General features: G+C 46.7%; 1 protein-coding gene across 3 annotated transcripts in view; it reads left to right on the forward strand.

Annotated features, from left to right (window-relative positions):
* Positions 1-17754, forward strand: part of FLOT1 (flotillin 1) — a 38555-nt gene extending 20801 nt beyond the window's left edge. The window contains exons 7-14 of one of the 3 annotated variants that reach the window (XM_015425112.1): positions 2654-2749; positions 3897-4049; positions 10350-10531; positions 11530-11575; positions 11671-11808; positions 12937-13101; positions 15484-15535; positions 16576-17754. In XM_015425112.1, the coding sequence (XP_015280598.1) occupies positions 2654-2749; positions 3897-4049; positions 10350-10531; positions 11530-11575; positions 11671-11808; positions 12937-13101; positions 15484-15519 (816 nt within the window). In that variant the 3' untranslated portion in view covers positions 15520-15535; positions 16576-17754. Of the gene's footprint in view, positions 1-2653; positions 2750-3896; positions 4050-10349; positions 10532-11529; positions 11576-11670; positions 11809-12936; positions 13102-15483 lie in introns of all 3 variants that reach the window. The other 2 variants (XM_015425113.1, XM_015425111.1) reach the window with 2 other exon arrangements.
* The last annotated feature ends 1399 nt before the right edge of the window (positions 17755-19153 follow it).

A 19153-nucleotide genomic window follows, 5' to 3' on the forward strand; every position in this document is an offset into this window, starting at 1 on the left:
AGATGCGCTTAGCTTGTCATGCGCACATCTCCCCAGTAGCTCTGCATTCCTTTCAGTATACGCCAGTCATGCTTTGATGTAACGCTATCTCGCCAAGGCCACTGGTGGAAGAGCAAGAGAGCTTTGCTTTGTCTTTAATTAGTAGAGGCTGTGAGAATCGTATGCTTATTTATAAGAAGGTAGCCGTTGCTTTACCAAGGTTTAGGCGCGCAAGAAACCCTTTGGCCGCGCGCGGGAACCTTGTTTATTGGCTGTAATGATTATGAACTTACTTTAACCTTTCAAGCTCTCCGAGCTTTCGTTATTCTGAACAGTGACCCTGTTCAAGTGCTTCATGGCTTCAATAAAGTAAAACCTTCTTGCAAGTGTGTACTACGTTGTTTGCTGTGGGGATATGGTGACCAGACCTGTACACAGTATTCCAAATAAGGCCGCCACCATAGATCTATACGGGAGCATTACAATATCGGCCGTTTTATTCTCAATCCCTTTTAAAAATCCCCTTTTCACCGCTGCAGCACACTGGGTTGACACTTTCATTGAGCTATTCACTACGACCCCGAGATCTTTTTCTCTTTCGGTCTCAGCAAGCTCAGATCCCGCAAGCCTATATTTGAAGTTGGGATTCCTTGTCCCAATGTGTACCACTTTACACTTACCAACATAGAACTTCATTTGCCACATTGCCGCCCACTCACCCAGTTTGTGGGAATCCACCTGGAGCTCTTCACAGTGAACCTTGGTTTTCACCATCCTGAATAATTTTGTGTCATCTGCAAACTTGGCCAGTACAGTAACTCACCCCTATTTCCAGGTCATTCATGAATAAATTCAATAGTACTGGCCCTAATGTTGATCCTTGTGGGACCCCACTGCTTACTTCCCTCCATTGTGAGAACTGTCCATCGATTCCTACTCTTTGCTTCCTGTCATTTAAACAGTTTTCAGTCCATAAGAGAATCCATCTTCTTATCCCATGACTGCTAATTTTACTTAGGAGACTTTGGTGGGGTACCTTGTCAGAAGCCTTTTGAAAGTCCAGGTATATAATGTTTTCCAGCCTAGCATTGTCTACATGCTTGTTCACTTTCTCAAAGAACTCCAAAAGGTTAGTGAGGCAGGACTTCCCTTTGCAGAAGGCTTGCTGATTTCCTGCCCCCACCCCCCACCCCGGTGTGCTTTCAGGAAAAAGGTTTTTTTCTGAAATTCACGTACAGAATAGGACAAGGGAGGCAAAAACAGAGAAGGCCTGCCCTTGTATCTCCAAGGCTGAATACTGGAAAAACCGGGAGACAGAGAAAAGAAATGCTAAGCTGATAATATGATGCCAGCGTATAAGGAGTAAGCCTAAATGGGAATGGTGGACTGCTCTGGCCAGGTTGGTGCCACTGCCAGGAAGACCATGCTCAGTGTGCCCTGCCAGTCTCAGGTGCAAAGGAAGGACCCAGAACACAGCCTTCGCTGCTGACTTCAGAGGATGCAACAAAATGTTCAGGAGAAGGTAGGCGGGTCCGGGCCAAATCAGACTTTAAGCCTTGACTTGGGCCCAGAAGCAAACTGACAAACTGCATATTAGCAACAACAGGCATTGTTGCTTTCCTGAGGTAAAAGATAGGGTACCAGACTATGTATCAGCTGCTATTTCCAGTATGAAAAATCCAAGCCATTTAGAATTTAAGGAGCAATGTCAATACCTGTAATTAGCCTGGTAGCAAGTAAGAAGCCAGTGTATGAGGAACCATAACTGGTGCAGAATTCAGCACCCCACCTTTTAGTATGCCCTCTGTGACCTGGTCCCAAAGGGAGATGGGCTGTGTCATTCTGCATCAGCCACAGCTTCTTGGATGTCTCTGAGGGAAGCCTGAGGGATTTTTGAGAGACTGCGCTACAGTCATCCAAGCGGGAGGCTAGCCAGAAAGCTACGGGGAATGTTTGGATCTGGAAAGAGAGACTCCAGACAGGTTAAATGGCAAAAAACAGCTTTCTTTGGTGCTGAATTTTGAATCTTCCTTCTCTTTGGTACCATGTGTGGGCTCCTGTCATGATCTGTGTAGGACTGGGAGACCAGGTCCAAGAGAGACCTGTGTGGGAATGGGAAGCAGACAGCCTACAATCCCCACAATGCTTAGCGACAGTTGTAGCCAATGGGTGTCCAGGGATTGTGTGAGGAGATTGGGACTTAAGCTATGAGGGCTGTAAAACTCTGTTCTTTCTCTTCTGCGGTCTTGTCTCTCACAGACTTGAAAACTGAGGGGACAGTCTGGTCTGAGGGAAAGATCCCTCTCTTGGGACAGAGTGAGTACAGGCACAGGCCTGGTATAAGAGGCTGTGGGCCTTGAATGGTAACCAGTTAAGTGTAATAGGTAGTCACGTTAGATTTGTTTTATTTTACCTTTAGACACTGTTAGATATATTAAGCACCTTGTCTTGTTTGCCTTGCCCCATTACTGTATTAATAAACCATTTGTTTAATGTTCTCTGCCTGGTCATCATGCCTATATTTCTCGGCTATAAAGGGGCGTTTTGGTTGGGCTTGGGAGATGCTCTGGGCCTTCCCAGGGGACCCTAAGTCCAGAGTGGTGGCAGACGAAGGTGGCAAACCACAGGGGGGTCATGACAGCTCCTCTGACCATAATTCCTCTCTCAATTGAAGGATTATCTTCACTCTCTGGGGAAAGCCCGAACTGCCCAGGTTCAGAAGGATGCCCGGATTGGAGAAGCTGAAGCCAAGAGAGATGCTGGCATCAAGGTGAGTTCTAGCTCCATGGTCTGAAGGGAGCATGGGTCTTTTTTTGGACCAAGTTAAGGCCTTTGAGGAGCTGCGGTGGCTCAAGGGGTTAAGATACTGAACTGCAGGCTGGAACGTCAGTAGTTCAGCAGTTCGAGACCCGAGTGCCGCATGATGGATTGAGCGCCCGTCTCTGGTTCCAGCTCCTGCCAACCTAGCAGTTCGAAAGCAAGAAATTGCAACTAGATAAATAGGTACCACTTTGGTGGGAAGGTAACAGCGTTCCGTGCGCCTTGGCATCTAGTCATGCCAGCCACATGACCACGGAAACGTCTTTGGACAGCGCTGGCTCTTTGGCTTGGAAACAGAGATGAGCACCACAACCCTAGAGTCAGATTTGACTGGCTTTCAAGCAAGGGAACCTTTACCTTTACTTAAGGCCTTTGGCACGTTCAGATAGTGAGAACTTAGGTATCAGTTTAGGCTGTGTCTGATTCAGTGGGTGAATGCCCTCACTTCCCAGCAGGCTTTGAGGAAGAATAGCTCCTCCAGTGTTATATACATTTTCCCCACAAGAAGACCACTCATCCAAAGCTTTAGTTTCTTTCAATAGGCTTGAAAATTCCAGCAGAAGCGAGTTGGGGCTTAGAATGTTGAAACATGCAAGTAGTGGAGAGGGCAGAGAAAAGGTGATTGGTCTGCTGGTCGGTGAAGTCAAAATGTCTTTTACTCTGCATTTGGGGAGCCTTACTGCTGTTCTTTGGGGAAATCTTGAATTTGGAAGATAATCAGTTTTCTGCTGCCAGTTCTTCTCTTACTAGGGGTAGTGAAATGGTACAGGGGGAGATAGTGGACAAAAAGATGTACACACAGACAGCTAGAATGTAATTATAGATGATGTAGGGTTTTTTAAAGGAATGGTGTGTGGTGTTCTCCGCTGCAATGACACCTGATACACCACAAATTACATTAATGCACAAGAACCCATTATTAGAGCAATGCCCAGTACAAACAAAGAAAAGGCTACCTTATTCTGTATGTAAAAGTCTACTCTGACTCACAACAACTTTCTTGGGACTTAACTGGAGGTCTTTCCCAGCCCTGCCATTTCAGATTGAACCCAAGACCCTACATATGGAAAGCCTGTGTTCTCCTTCTCCGCCCATAGGAAGCTAAGGCCAAGCAAGAGAAGTTGTCTGCTCAGTACCTGAGCGAAATTGAAATGGCCAAGGCCCAGCGGGATTACGAGCTGAAAAAAGCCACCTATGATATCGAGGTGAACACAAGGAAAGCTGAATCTGACTTGGCATATCAACTCCAGGTGAGGCAACTTCAGGGGAGTGGTGGGTGCTAAGTGCAAGGTATGCTCAGATGCCTGCCTGTCCAGGTGCATAGAAAAGGTATTCTCGGTGGCTGCTTCAGAAACATGCAGAGATCCACCAAAGCAAAACATCTGTGAGGTTATTGTTTTGATTTAATTTGGGTTGAAGGAATTGGGCTGCAGTGTAGATAAATTCATGGTCGGGCGTATTTGGAATCCATGGTTTAATCCGCAGCATATACTACACTACCAAATTAGCATGGCCATCTGAATGCAGACCACACAGCTAACCATGGTTAGCGGGGTCCATCAAATGTGAAGGGTTTTTAGCTTCTGTAAATGTGGATATCTTAGTTCCTTGATGCCGCTTTCACACATTCCCCAGCTACAAAGTAGCTTGGCCAGAGCATCTGTTGAAGCAAATGAAAATGTGGGAGTAATGGCAAGTTGAGTCCAGACTTCACCCATTGCTCAAATAAACCACAATTTGGCATGATGTCTGAACCGAGCCATAGAGGGCCCGTCACATGGGCAATATGTGAGATGGGCCTTCTTTCCTGGTATGGAGCACCCTTTTCACATAAAGGACTCTTCGTGTGCTTGGGGCTGAACAGCAAACTCTGTGCCCTGCCCATGAGCTGAAGCCCCACCAGAGTGCAATCTGACATGCTTCTTGCCCTAATCTGCACCACAAGCTTGTGGTTGTAAAAAGAGAAAGCCATTTACATTACCTCAAGCTCTTTGGAGGAAGGGTGGAATAAGCAGATGTCATAAATACATGGGGAGTGCCTTGCGTAAAAGAATCTTTGTAATCTATGAAATACCCCTTAGTAATCACACACAAACAGTTCCTTTAATGGCAATTCATAGAAGTAACAGCATAATGTCTAAGAAGTAAAATTCAGTTTCTGGATAGGATACAATTTCCATTAAAAGTACCCTGCATTGAGCATTTACAAAATTTTACTGTGTTATAAAAGCAGCAGCCAGTAAGAACTTTGACACCGGTTCAATTATGTTTTCCCCAGTGCCATTTAACAAAAATGATAGTTTGTTCAGCCTAGGAAAACCTGAAACACTACCCAAAATTGGTGATAAAATACGTTGCCTAATACCAGAATAATAACAACATTCAAACAGCACATGGTACACTGTTTCGATAGTTTTACCTGTACAAGGGCAAAATCTATTGGCATAGGGAATTCCCTGGAATCTTCCAAATAAAATTGCCGAGGGTAAAACATTAAGCCTGGCCAATGAAAAAATTCTGTGCGATTTTGGAGATTGCAGTTGGAAAAAATAACTGGGCAGACGTCCTACAATGGGGGGCATTTCATCAGTTCCACCAGTGGTCGGAGGCTACCGCGAAGACTGTTAGGCGAGGTGATGCTTGGGCAAAGGATTCCGGTGCTCCTGGGGAGGGGAAAGTATAGCAGTGGGTCCAGGCCGAGAGTTAAGGGAAGGGAGCGGAGAAACAGAATGGCTCGGTGCCCTTCCAGCCTGTGACCCATCCCGAAGGATGTTGGCAGTGGGACTAGGATGGTTAACCCCCCTCCGACATTGGTGCTGTGCAACACCAGGTCTATAAAAAGACCCCAGTCCTGCGGGACTTCCTGCTGGAGCAGAAGGGAGACCTGGCGTGCGTGACCGTGACCTGGATGCAGATGGGGAGACTGTAGCTCTCTTTCAGCTTGCCCCTCCTGGGTTCTCGGTCCTACACCAATCGTGGACTAGCGGGCAGGGGGGAGGAGTGGCTATTTTCATTCAGGAGGCTTACTCCTTCAGGGCGCTCCCATTGTTGGAGATCACAGGCATTGAGTGTGTCGGCCTGGTGTGGGAGGCCGAGGAGAGAGTGGTGATTTGGCTGGTGTACCGACCGTCTAACGCACCAGCCAATAGCCTGTCGTCCCTGATGGAGGCCGTATCAGGCTAGGTGTTGGAACACCTTAGGCTAATAGTCCATGCCAATGATGTGGCTTCCATTCAGGCAGCAGACCTAGTGTTGTCCATGGTGGCGCTGGGACTCTCCCAATTTGTAACGACCCCCACTCACCGGGCTGGACACACGCTCGATTTGATCTTCGCAGCTGGGGTAACAGTGGACCGGATTACTGCTTCAGCAGTACCATGATCAGACCAACATGCCCTGAGGGCCTGTCTGAATGTTCTACCCCAACCCTGTTTAGGTGGCGAGCATATTTTAGCTCGCCCGTAGAGCTGAATGGACCCAGTGCGGTTTCAGGCAGCTTTGCAGGATCCAATGCCCTCTGGTGGTCCGTTGGATGAACTTGTAGGGGACTGGCATAGCTGGCTCTCTGCTGCCATCGACGAGATCGCTCCCCGGCGCCCTCTGCGCCTTCGTTCTAGGCTTGCTCCTGGGTTCACCCAGGAGTTGCAGCTTATGAAACACAGGCTAAGACAGCTAGAGAGACGGTGGCGGTGTGCTCGTGATGAAGCTACAAGAGCATCTTATAGGATGTTTATGAGATCCTATGATATGGCGATCAAAGCTGCAAAGAGAGAATACTATGCGGCCATGATCGCATCTGCGAGCTCACGCCTGGCCCAGTTATTTAGAACAATTCGGTCTTTAACTGTTCTGCCACAGGGCAGACCAAATTCTAGAGAATTGGGTATTGAATACTCTGGTTTCTGGAATTGGGTATTGTGAGGCTTTTGTGAGCTATTTTGCTGATATAGTCTTGTCGCTCCGCTGCGACCTTCCTGCCACGGTTGATACAGTTAGTGAACTCGAGGATCCAAGCACGTCTTCTAGTCAGGTTATGGACCTTGAGGAAGTCAACAAATTGCTCTTGGTGGTACGCCCCACCACATGCTGCCTGGACCCGTGCCTGTTGTGGCTAATTAAAGCTAGCCGTGAGGGGTTGGGTGGCGCCCTAAGGAATATTATCAACAAGTCCCTCATCAACAGACTGTTTCCTGGGGCGCTCAAGTAGACTGTGGTGCGTCCTCTCTTGAAGAAACCATCTCTAGACCCGGTCAAATTGGCTAATTACTGGCCAGTGTCTAATTTGCCCTATTTGGGCAAAATGATAGAGAGGGTGGTGGCAATGCAGCTACAGAGCTTTTTGGATGACTCTTCCATTTTAGATCCCTTCCAGTCCGGTTTTCACCCGGGACATGGGACGGAGACAGCACTTGGTCGCCCTCACAGATGATCTTTAGAGGCATCGGGATCGGGGCGGATCAGGAGTACTGTTGTCAGACCTGTCAGCGGCGTTCGACACGGTCAACCACCAGTTACTGGTCCACCACCTTGTCGACATAGGAGTACAGGGGCTCGCCTTTCAATGGCTTGCCTCCTTTCTCCATAGTCGGAGCCAAAGGGTGGCAATAGGGGAACAGCTCTCCTAGAGGTACCCACTTGAGTGTGGAGTGCCTCAAGGGGCGGTGCTGTCCCCAATGTTATTTAATATCTACATGCGCCCCCTTGCCCAGATTGCCCGGAGCCATGGGCTGGGATGTCACCGTATGCAGATGACACCCAGCTCTGTCTGATGTTGGGCGGCAGCTCTGGCTCTCAACCAGACGATCTAGACCGGGTGTTACAGGCCGTGGCTGGTTGGCTTAGACTGAGCCGACTTAAATTGAATCCAACGAAGACAGAGGTTCTGTGCCTGAGTCGAGGTGGACCGAGGGTAGGGATCCCACTCCCGTCCTTCGATGGGGCGCCATTGGTGCCAGCGCCGGAGGGAAGGAGCTTGGGAGTGTTCCTGGATGCCTCCTTAACAATGGAGGCCCAGGTAGCAGTCACTGCCAGGTTGGCCTTTTACCATCTTCGGCTGATTAGGCAGTTGGTTCCTTCCTTGAACACAATGACCTTTCTACAGTGATCCATGCAATGGTCGCCTCGAGATTAGACTACTGTAACGCTCTCTACTTGGGGCTGCCCTTGACGCAAATCTGGAAGCTGCAGCTAGTGCAAAATGCAGCTGCTAGGCTTGTGATGGATCTCCCCATGAGGGAACACATCCAGCCTGCCTTGAAGGCATTGCACTGGCTGCCAATAGCATACCGGATTCGCTTCAGAGTGCTGGTTCTTACCTTTAAAGCCCTTTACGGCCAGGGTCCGACATACCTGAGGGACCGCCTTTCCCCATATATACCCCAGAGAGCACTTTGGTCAGGGTCACAGAACCGATTGGCCCTTCCAGGTCCCAAGGATGCTAAGTTAGGTGTAACCAGGGCCAGAGCTCTCTTGGTGGTGGCTCCATACTGGTGGAATGAGCTCCCGGAGGAGATCAGGGCCCTTTTACAGTTCCGCAGGGCCTGCAAGACGGAGCTCTTCCACCAGGCTTTCAATTAGGAGCCACCACCACTACCATTATTCTTATCACCATTACCATTGTAGTTAGTACTAATATCGCAACATCAATTGTAATAATCTAGAGCAGAGGTGTCAAACATGCGGCCTGGGGGCCAAATGAGGCCCCCGGAGGGCTTCTATCAGGCCTGCAGTAGAACTGGCTCTCTTCTGTTTCTTCTTCCAGTTCTGCTGCTGCTGCGTCATCGCAGGTTTGCAGCTTACAGATAACACACCTGAACAGCATACTCAAGACTGCAACAGCACAGACATTTTGATGCAATAATTCAAAGCAAGAGGTGTCAGTTATCAGACACTGTTAAATAAACAAAATATTGCAAGAATGCTAATGTTTTAAGCATGTTTTTATTTTAAGTTAAAAAAACCTCTTTGTGTTTGTGTCATTTATAAAGTTTATATCTCCGCTACCTGGCATTACATTTTATGACACACATGGCCTGGCCCAGCAAGGTCTCATTTATGTCAGATCTGGCCCTCACAACAAATGAGTTCGACACCCCTGATCGAGAGAATGGAAACCTGGTGCCTGGAATTATACAGTGTTTAATGCCATCTTTAAATACCACAAATGATCTGCTAGCACTTCATATGATGTCAGTTAGTTTTAATGAATTGTTTTAGATTTTTATATATTTATTGTAATGTATTTTATGTTGTTAGCCGCCCTGAGCCTGCCTTTGGCAGGGAGGGCAGGCTACGAATTTAAGTAATAAATAAATAATAAATAAATAAATAATGGGAACTATCCCATGGTTCAGGGCCCTTAGTAATCAGCGATGTAGAGGTATTGCTCACTGAATTCTCAGATACTACTTTTAGCCACGTAAAGCTAGACGTTCTTAGTGCCCCTTGGCCTCCCACACCATTTTTTCTGCAGCAGTGTCTGCTCTTGGTCACTGGCTCATCTTTCCGCCATGACCAAATCACTGGCTGATGCCTGATCTACCTTATCAGAGGCTGAATACAAAGAACCATTTTGTTAAATGTTTCTTGCCACTCTGTGCCAGCAACCACTTCATAAGCTGGCAATGTGAAGGGGTATGGAGAATATCAGCACTCCTCTGTTTCCCCTGGATTTCTCCATCTGATTATAGAAATATGATAAAATTCCCTGCACTGCTTGTGCAAGACACTACAGCCGATCAGCTGAGAGCCAGTGCAGTGTAGTAGTTAGAGTAGGGAGTAGGGGTGGAGTGGGAAGACCCCAGTTCAAATCTCCATTTGGTCGTGAAGCGAATTGGGTGACCTTAGGCCAGTTGCTCGCTATCCCAACCTCCTCCACCTTACAGAATCGCTGTGAGGATAAAATGCAGAACTGAAGGGTTAGGGTTAGGAAAGGTGGGATAAAAATGTGATAAATAAGTGGTTGCGTGTACATTGTGGTATGTTATTACCTGGTATATTAGATGAAAGGCAGTGGCACAGCAATATATCAAAACAATGCATGTGCCCAAATTTAACATCAACAATCAATGAATTTAATAGTCATAAGACATATAAAGTAGAACAAATTTTCCATGAGCAGGTAGAAATTCACTGGTGAAGTTGAATTGCAGGTAGAAACTCCACCTGTGAATTTCTACCTGCAATTCAACTTCACCAGTGAATTTCTACCTGACCATGGAAAATTTGTTCTACTTTATATGTCTTATGACTATTAAATTCATTGATTATTGATGTTAAATTTGGGCACATGCATTGTTTTCTTGTTTTGATTACCTGGTATATTGGCTGTCCGTGTAGATCCAAAGTTTGTTTCTTTAAAGTATTTATATCCTGCCGTAGCTTATTGGACTCAAGGCAGCTAACAAAGCATCAAGCAGTTGCAAATGCAACTATTGTGAGTTTCAGGTTTCTGCATTGCATCAGCCCTCCTCAGTTCCATCTTTGACCTCTGACCCCCGGTTCAGTCGGGCAGCCGCTGAGCTCTTCCCTGTGTCTTCCACGCTCCGTAGGTAGCCAAGACGAAGCAGAAGATCGAGGAGCAGAAGATGCAAGTGATGGTGGTGGAGCGGACCCAGCAGATTCAGATCCAGGAGCAAGAGATCATCTGCAAGGAGCGGGAACTGGAGTCCAAGGTCAAAAAACCTGCCGAAGCTGAGCGCTTCCGGCTGGAGAAACTGGCCGAAGCTGAAAGGTAAAGACAGACCTGGCCATCTTCCCTCACGTCAGGGCTTTTACTGTTGGCAGCCAAAACAAAGAAGTTGTCTCAAGTGATAGGTCCGTTGCTAGATTGTTTCAGGCTGCTAGGGTGGTGATGGGGAACTAAATAGCTGCATATCCTTCACAGAACAATAAAATCTTTGCATTGTACAGTATTACAAGTTATCCTTGCTGTTGTAAGTGTAGTATTTTTATATTTTTTATGTACAGGGATTTTATTTTTCACCTGGGGCAGCGTTCAGTTACTTGATTTCTATCTCACACACACCACCTTGAAGTCTGAGCTTTTCACCATGTTACCGTATGCCCTCATGGAAAATCCCTCTTTCACCCTTTTGTTCTCTGCAGATCGATCTTGGCCTTAAGGTGCCTTGAACTGGGGGCCCCAAGGGTTTTCCCTTGGCTTCTGTGGCTCAGCTTTTCCCCCTGTGTCCCACTCACATACAGCTGAGAGGCTCAGATCTTCGTTTTCTCCTCTCCCCCCCCCCTTTTTTTTAATTCTCAGGAGTGAATCTACTCTGTCTCAGTCAGAAAGGAAAAAACTAGAGGATATAGCAATATTCTCTAGTTCACGGGGCCTCAACTTATATCTGGGAGGGGCTGTAGCTCAGTGGCAGAGCATCTGCTTGGCACGCAGAAGGTCGCAGGTTCAATTCCTGGCATCTCGAGTTAAAATGGATCAGGTAGGAGATGATGTGAAAAGACCTCTGCCTGAGAGCCTGGAGAGCTGCTGCCGGTCAGAGTAGACAATACCGACCTTGATGGACCAGTGGTCTGATTCAGTAAAAGGCAGCTTCATGTGTGACCTCTAGTATCTGCACTCTTCTCCCCATGTCATCTCTTACATACCACAGGCAGCATTTTGTCGTTCGAGTGCCACAGTCCCTCCTCTTTCTCCTGCTATCACCCTATTAAGTGTCAGGAGCAGGACACGGGAAAGTGGTCACCCGCCTGTTTGTGTTTCTCTGGCAGGTCCCAGCTGATCATGCAGGCCGAGGCTGAGGCAGAGTCTGTCAGGGTGAGTTCATCTCTGTGGCGGAGAGAAAGACAGGCCACGTATAAAGTAAATTAATAAAGTCATTCTCCTTTTCAATCCCAATCTCCTTCCCCTAGGTGAAGGGTGAGGCTCGGGCCTACGCTATCGAGGCCAAAGCCCGGGCTGACGCTGAGCAGATGGCCAAGAAGGCAGAGGCCTTTCAGCAGTACCAAGAGGCAGCCATGGTGGACATGCTCCTGGAGAAGATTCCAGAGGTTAGCACCAGCATGGTTTCCCCCTTTTAGAGCAAAAAAATGTAATTTTGGAGCCTGTAGTGCTTGTATCTCCAGAAAATTATAGCACTCGGATTTTTTTCTTTTTTAAAGCAGGGCAAATGTGTTCTTGGGACCTGGTTTAGTCTTTTCGTGTGTGTGTGTGTGTGTGTGTGTGTGTGTGTGTGTGTGTGAAGTGTCGAGTTGCTTCCAACTTATGGCAACCCTATTAATTAATGACCTCCAAAATGTCCTGCCATTAACAGCCTTGCTTGGGTCTTGCAAACTGAGGGCTGTGGCTTCCTTTGGGGAGTCAATTTATTAGTCAATCCATCAATCTTTCGTTAGATACCGTTATTACTGATCTTTTTTCTGTTCACATTCTTATGATGGAAGCCGCTATTTCCAAATCAGTGTTCCCCGCAGAGCCAGTTTGGTGTAGCGGTTAAGAGCGTGGACTCTAATCTGGGAGAACTGGGTTTGATTCCCTACTCCTCCACATGCAGCTGCTGGTGTGACCTTGGTTCAGTCACAAGTTCTCTCAGAGCTGTTCTCTCAAGGGCCATTCTCGAGAGAGCTCTCTCAACCCCACCTTCCTCACAGGGTGTCTGTGGTGGGGAGGGGAAGGGAAAGGAGATTGGAAGCTGCTCTGAGACTCCTTCGGGTTGTGAAGGGTGGGGTATAAATCCAAGCTCCTCCTCCTCTTCCTTCTTCTCCTCCTCCTGCTCCAGTGAGGTGGAGGAAAGCCAGGGCTGGCTCTTTGCATTGTGGAAGAGATGTTTGCTGAAGAAGCAAATGGGCGTCCTGGCACACAGTAGTAGGGGCCATGGGGACCATGTTGGTGATCACTGGGTTAGACAAAAGTTGCTCAAGGCTACGTGAACGAGGCTTAGAGGATCACAAACTCCACCTCCTGTATGATAAAGCTTTTGCAAACTCTGCATATGGCTATTTCAAAACTCACTGGAAGCATTTGCAAAAAAAAAAAAAAGCTGTAGCTGAGAAGTAGCAGCTTGGGTGATTCTGAGCAAAGGCCTGACTTCTTTGCAAAATTCAAGCACCTAGGATATAACCACTTGGTGCTTGTTCTCCCCCCACCCTCCCCTTTATGTGTGTGTATTTCTCTTGCAGATGGCCGAAGAGATCAGCAAGCCCTTGACCGCGGTGAAGAAGATCACGATGGTGTCCAGTGGGACTGGAGATGTGGGAGCTGCCAAGATCACGGGGGAGGTCCTAGAAATCATGAACAGACTGCCCGACACCGTTGAGAAACTCACCGGCATTAGCATCTCTCAGGTACCAGGCAAATTAGCTGGATTCTCTGAGGAAAAAATACATTTGCCTAGAGCCCAGGTTGTCAAGAATAGGCTAATAATCAAAGGGACGCTTCAAGGAGGTGTTGAACAGCAAACCCACTTCCTTCCACTGCATCCAGAAGTGTCCTGCTAATAAAGAGAGGCTATAGGGAGAAATCCTTGGTCTAGATTTTGTTTCAGTCTTGCATCCACTAGGTGGCCTCCATCACATACATGCATCTGTCTGTAGATCTGCTCGTGCACACAATATGAGGATAAGAACACAAAAAAGGAGCTTTCCTGGATCGGACCAGCGGTCCCTCTCGTCCAGCATTGTGTTTTCCACAGCAGCCAACCAGATACCTCTGAGGAGCCTGCAAACGGGCACAGAGGCCAAATCCCGTCCTCTTTTTGTTGCTCCCCATAAATGGGTATCTCTTATTTAGCAGGATACTGCCTCAGAACATGGACATTCCCTTGAACCAGCATGGCTAGTAGCCACTGATGGATCTATCCTGTCTGATCCCGTTTAAAATCCATCGCTACACCCTGTGGGAGTGAGTTCCTCAGAAAAGTAATTTGGTGTGGTGTGAAGACTTTTTTCCTCTGTCTTCCCTGACTTCATTGGGTGTTCCCAAGTTGGGATATTATTTTTTTGTTTATTTATTTATAGTCCACCTTTCTCACTGGGACTCAAAGTGGATCACACAGTGTTGTCTATGCTGTCATAGGATCTGGATTGTAAAAATCCAGAACCGACCAAGAAATCTGAAAACAGAGTTGAAACAAAGTGTAGGCATTAACATAACATGTTAAACAATGTACTTTATGATATTTTATTATTATTTACATGGAACCCGCCTTGAGTTCCTATAAAGAGGAAAGGTGGCACATAAATGTTTTAGATAACAACATTTAAAAACTAAAAACTATTGCAAAATTCTGCTTACAGAAACAGGCAGTATTATTGATGCACCATGATATAAATCACAGTCCGTAACCCTTTATTTATTTATTTATTTATTTATTTTGGGATTTCTATCCCGCCCTACCTAGTGACTCAGGGCAGCTAACAAATGAGAGGGTGAAGCAAGTTCTCTGCATCCACTTTGTCTACACCATCCATCATTGTACAAAGCTCTTTCATATTCCCCTCCCTTCATTATTAAATACTGGTTGCTGCAAGAATGATTAAAACAGTGTTTTTGATCAGTAGAATTATGTTCTGTGAGCGCGCCTGTGTCCAAAGCCTTCATTTACTCCACTCATCCCCAGAATTTAGCTCCAGTATTAACAAATCAGGGGGGATAGATGGGACCCAGAGATAGAGATGTTTATTTCCAGACGTATTGAAGCCATGAGGGAAAATTTTGGAGGTTTTTTCTCTCCAGTTGCTTTTCTTTAGGGGGGGGGAAACAGGGATTTGGGGGGATATTGGAATATATGCAGAACTTGCTTTCCTATCAAACCAAAATTTGTTTTACTGCTTTAACACTATACATGCCTCATTTAAGAGTAGACACATAAAATCTGGTGTATTTGTAGTATTTCTAAGTATTAATGTCTTTGTTTAGAAGTGTAATTACAGATATACCCAGTATTACAAAGGAAGTGAGCAGCAAACTGCTGTACTTTAGCACGAGTCTGCATCATACATAGAGAGTATCATTATCGAATGCTATAGAATGTCTTGCATAATTATTTTTATCCTACACATTTTAAATGAACAAAGGCTTGTCTGAAAAAAGGGATTCCACTCATTCCAACTGAGAAAATATTTCATACATTTTTTTTTCATTTCCCTCCCAAGTATTTCCTTATTTTTCCATCACTTTTTTTTAAATCCTCAAAAAAAATTATTTTCCTGAATACTTTGGGTCCCCCCCCCGACCTTCGCATCTCCACCCAGAGGTCTGTCAGTAGTTGGATTCACAATGCTCCCTCTAAGCTGTGGAGTCTTGAGCAAAAATTCTACTTTGTGAGCTAAAGTTGTGAGCTAAAGTTGTGAGCGAGCAATTTGGCTACTGCATAAATTAGTTTGTTCTGGAGCCATCCTTCCTGAGCTAAGACAAAAATCTGTGAGCAGGAGGCTATAAAACTGTGAGCTAGCTCATACTAACAGCTTAGAGGGAACATCACCACTGCAACCAGTATAAGTCAACTGCAGCAAGGCGTAACTGCAGGCAGGAAAGGTTATTTGGCTAGCCCAAGGAGATGGAGAACCACATTCCATTGACTATCAAAGGCTCTAGAAACCCTTTCCCCCTATCCCTCATCTTTCTCCCCTTCTCCGTACCACACTGAAAAACTGTGCATATGACTGTTCAATGTGTATTCTTGGGACTGATGGCCTTGATCTGGTGTTTTGTTTTTGTCTCGCCAGCAGATAAACCAGAAGAAGCCGGGACGAATGAACTAAATGCTGAAGATCTGGGGTGTGTGGGTGGGATCCTTCATGAGCATGAACTCCTATGATCCTATTCTGTGTGCATATATAGAGATCTTCCCCATCAAGAGAGCCACCCACCCCCCAAAGATTGCCAGACCTTTATGGACAGAATTGTTGCATGCTGGCCAACACTCCTCAACACTGCTGAGGTCTCGTGCACCCATTGTGTCCCTGCGACACCCCAGTGTGTACCTTAAGAGTATCCCAGCACCCACTGCATCTAGTAAAGCATGGTCGTGTTGATCCCATTCCCGCTAAGTCCACCACAATGCATAATCATGTTTCACTCAGTTAAGTCCCGTTCTTGCTTTGTTTGGCTGGACACTGCTGGACACAGTACACTTCCTAAAAGTTTGCATCTCTCTGAGGATTTAAGAAAGGGTCCACTTCCAGAATTCTTGGGAAGGCAATAGGAATGTAGTTTAGGTGATGGTGAAAACTGGAAGCTCGTTCTTTGAAGTTGGTTGCTGGATTGCTTGCTACAAAGATTTGTTACTGCTGAGATCTGATGCTGGGTTGTTGTCGGGGTTTTTTGTTTGTTTGGAGGGTGGGTTCTCCCAATGTGCGAAGAAATTTAAGGGGGGGGAGGAGCAGTTTTTCAGAACTGAAAAAAGGTGGGCAAGGACTTCTGTAAGTAGATCCACATCAAACCACCTATGGTTTTCCATGTGCACACTTCCATGCCAATCCAACCCCTTTTGTGCCATAAATTCCGGGTGCTATGCCCCACTAAGATGCTCCACTTGGCCAAAACAAAAGAGAGAGAGACTTTCTTGCCCTTGTTTCTGTTCCCTTTCCCCCCCCAGTAAGATCTCTTTTTAAGGAGTGTGTGTTTACAGAGGCTTCCCTGAACATAAACCCGGAAGTGCAGGAAATCAGCAAAGCGGAAGTATGCAAAAAGCCTATGCCACATTGTCTTTCTTGTGTTGTGGACTGGAGGGTGGTTGCTGCAGGAGGGAAATTCTGGTAAGTGTGTATCGCCGAGGCAGACACGGACACAGGATGTGCTTTTGTTTCCTCTTACAGTCATTTTCTGGATGTGCCTTATATCTGTTTAACCTCCGGAACAATCACGCACCACCACTACCACCATTCCCATGGCTGGGGGCAAAACGTGTGCTCCTTAAGAACTGGAATATACAATCAGAAGAAGCCTGTGGGAGAGTCTTAGGGGACCATACCATTTCAACTTGGAGAAGTCCCACAGGAATATGCATGCTCTCCATGGAAAACTAGCACCCTGGTCTTAATGTAGCCTTTTCCTCTAGTTTTCTGCATGCAGACGGGCGACTCCTCCAGCTCACAGGTCAAAATTGGAACTCTGTGCTCGGCTGTGAGCACAGTCGGAAGATATTAGAACCTCCTCTGCTGTCTGACTGCAGGACCGTTGCATTTAAGCTGAACTTTGTAACCTACCAAGTCAGGCTGTCGTGAGCCACCCTTCAGCTTACCGGTCTGAGCCGTGGGTGGCTGGGCCCCCCCACTCAGTTTCCTCTTTTCCCCCAAACTGTGAACCCCGCCTGCTACTCGCTGTGTAAACGAAGCGCGCTCAATCTGTTTGTAGTCACTTTGTAGGGACCCAGAGTTGGTATCCTGTAGCTGTGATGGGGAAGTCAGATGTTTGTTATCTGAGCCTTTGCCTTGCTTGCTGTGTTGTGAAGCCTCAGCACGGTGCCTTGTTTGACCTTTACCAAAGGGGAGGATGTGTCCCCTTTCCACCGTCCTGCCGCTGAGCTGCTCAGCTTATAATAAAGCCCAATGTTATTGCCCGTAGTCGTCCTCTGGAGTTGTTTCTAAAAATCAAAACAAAATACCCACTGCTTGCTTTGAAGACTAGTCATTCTCTACGCCCCCTTCATCAGAATCTAAACTCTCAGCCAAGGAAGCCCATGTCTTGTTTCCAGAAATGATCTATGTGAAATGTATAATTCTTGAACAATTTCTTCATCCATGAATCTAGGAACTGGTGAAACTCATATTTTGGCAGCCACCTGGAGGGTGAGGGATGGAGAAGGCCCCTGCCTTTTGGACTCTTAAGCTTCTTGCAACCGTTACACACCACTACGAAGCTAAGACGTCTCCAGAGGTGATATAGCAATTGGATCTGGGAACCAGACTAATGGCAGTAGTGAAGGCTAATGCGGTCTTGGGGTGTATCAACAGAGGCATAACATCCAGATCGCAAGGTTTGATAGTCCCGCTGAACACTGCATTGGTCAGGCCGCACCTGGAGCATTGTGTGCCGTTCTGGAGGCCTCACTTCAAAAAGGATGGGGACAGAATGGAGTGCATGCAGAGGAGAGGGACAGGGATGATCGGGGGCCTGGAGAGCAAGTCCTATGAGGAAAGGCTGAGGGACTTGGGAATGTTGAATCTGGAGAAGAGGAGTTTGTGGGGGGGGGATGGGACATAATTGCTCTCTTTAAGCATTTGAAGGGCTGCCACTTAAAGGAGGGCAGGGAGCTGTTCCTGCTGTTGGCAGCAGAGGAGAGGACTCGCAATAATGGGTTTAAATTAAGGGCGGGAAGGTACCAGGTGGATATTAGGAAAAAACTTTTTTACAGTCAGAGTCGTGCAACAATGAAATCAGCTGCCTAGGGAGGTGGTGAGCTCCCCCTCACTGTGGCAGTCTTTAAGCAACAGCTGGACAAAGACTTGTCAGGGATGCTAGTCTAGGCTGATCCTGCACTGAGCGGGCGGTTGGACCCGGTGGCCTGTAGGGCCCCTTCCAACTCTGTGATTCTATTCAGTCCATACTGGGCATAAGCAAAGAATATAGTTGTACATGTAGTGGTTGTAGAGGAAACAGCATGGGTAGCAAAAGGGGCAAGATGACATTGACTGATAGTAGTATTAGCCATACTCTAAACTGAACCTCCTTGTTCAGAGGCAGTATACCTTTGCGTTAGTAGATAATGAGGACAAATGTCAGGTGGGGATAAGGACTGTTGCCTCCATTCCCTGCTTGTGAGCATCTTAAGATTTGAAGAGGACGTTACATTTGACATGTGACTGCTATGGGGGACTTGCAGTCCAACTAGCTTTTGTAATGCTAGGCCAGAGAGTGAAACTGGTCTGGTCTAGTAGGCGAGTGCTTACATACAGCAGACTATAATTTTAGAGCACAGGGGTTCTTTTTCTCCTTTTGTCTCTGCTGTTTTTTCTGGGGCAGTGATAGATGTGTGAATGAAGGTAGATGTGTGAATGAAGAGTGGATGCTCTTTTGAGGGCTTATTGGTCTCTATACTTAGAGTCACAGGGAGTCCTCCCCCTTGTCTGTGTGAGGCAGACTTGTGACCCTATTTCCCTTCGCCTCCCTCCCATCTATAGTGTGTGCCAGATCCCTGACTAGTAAATTTCTACTGGATATTACTATAAGGTCAGGTTTTGACATAGGTTATAGGACAGGCCTGCTACTGGGGGGGGATGTAGCAAGAATACAAATACAATATAACATTTGAAGTTTAGCTAAAGCTGTTACAATTGCAATGCGTACAATTAGCATTTGTTTGGCATTGTAGAGGAGCCATTTTGTTCTTCCCCTAGGGGACAGGAGGAGAACCACAAGTTTGCAACTTCTTGTGACCTGAGCTCTGCAGATTGT

Source organism: Gekko japonicus, unplaced genomic scaffold, assembly GCF_001447785.1.
Source record: "Gekko japonicus isolate JY-2015 unplaced genomic scaffold, Gekko_japonicus_V1.1 scaffold3437, whole genome shotgun sequence".
Lineage (NCBI taxonomy): Eukaryota > Metazoa > Chordata > Lepidosauria > Squamata > Gekkonidae > Gekko > Gekko japonicus.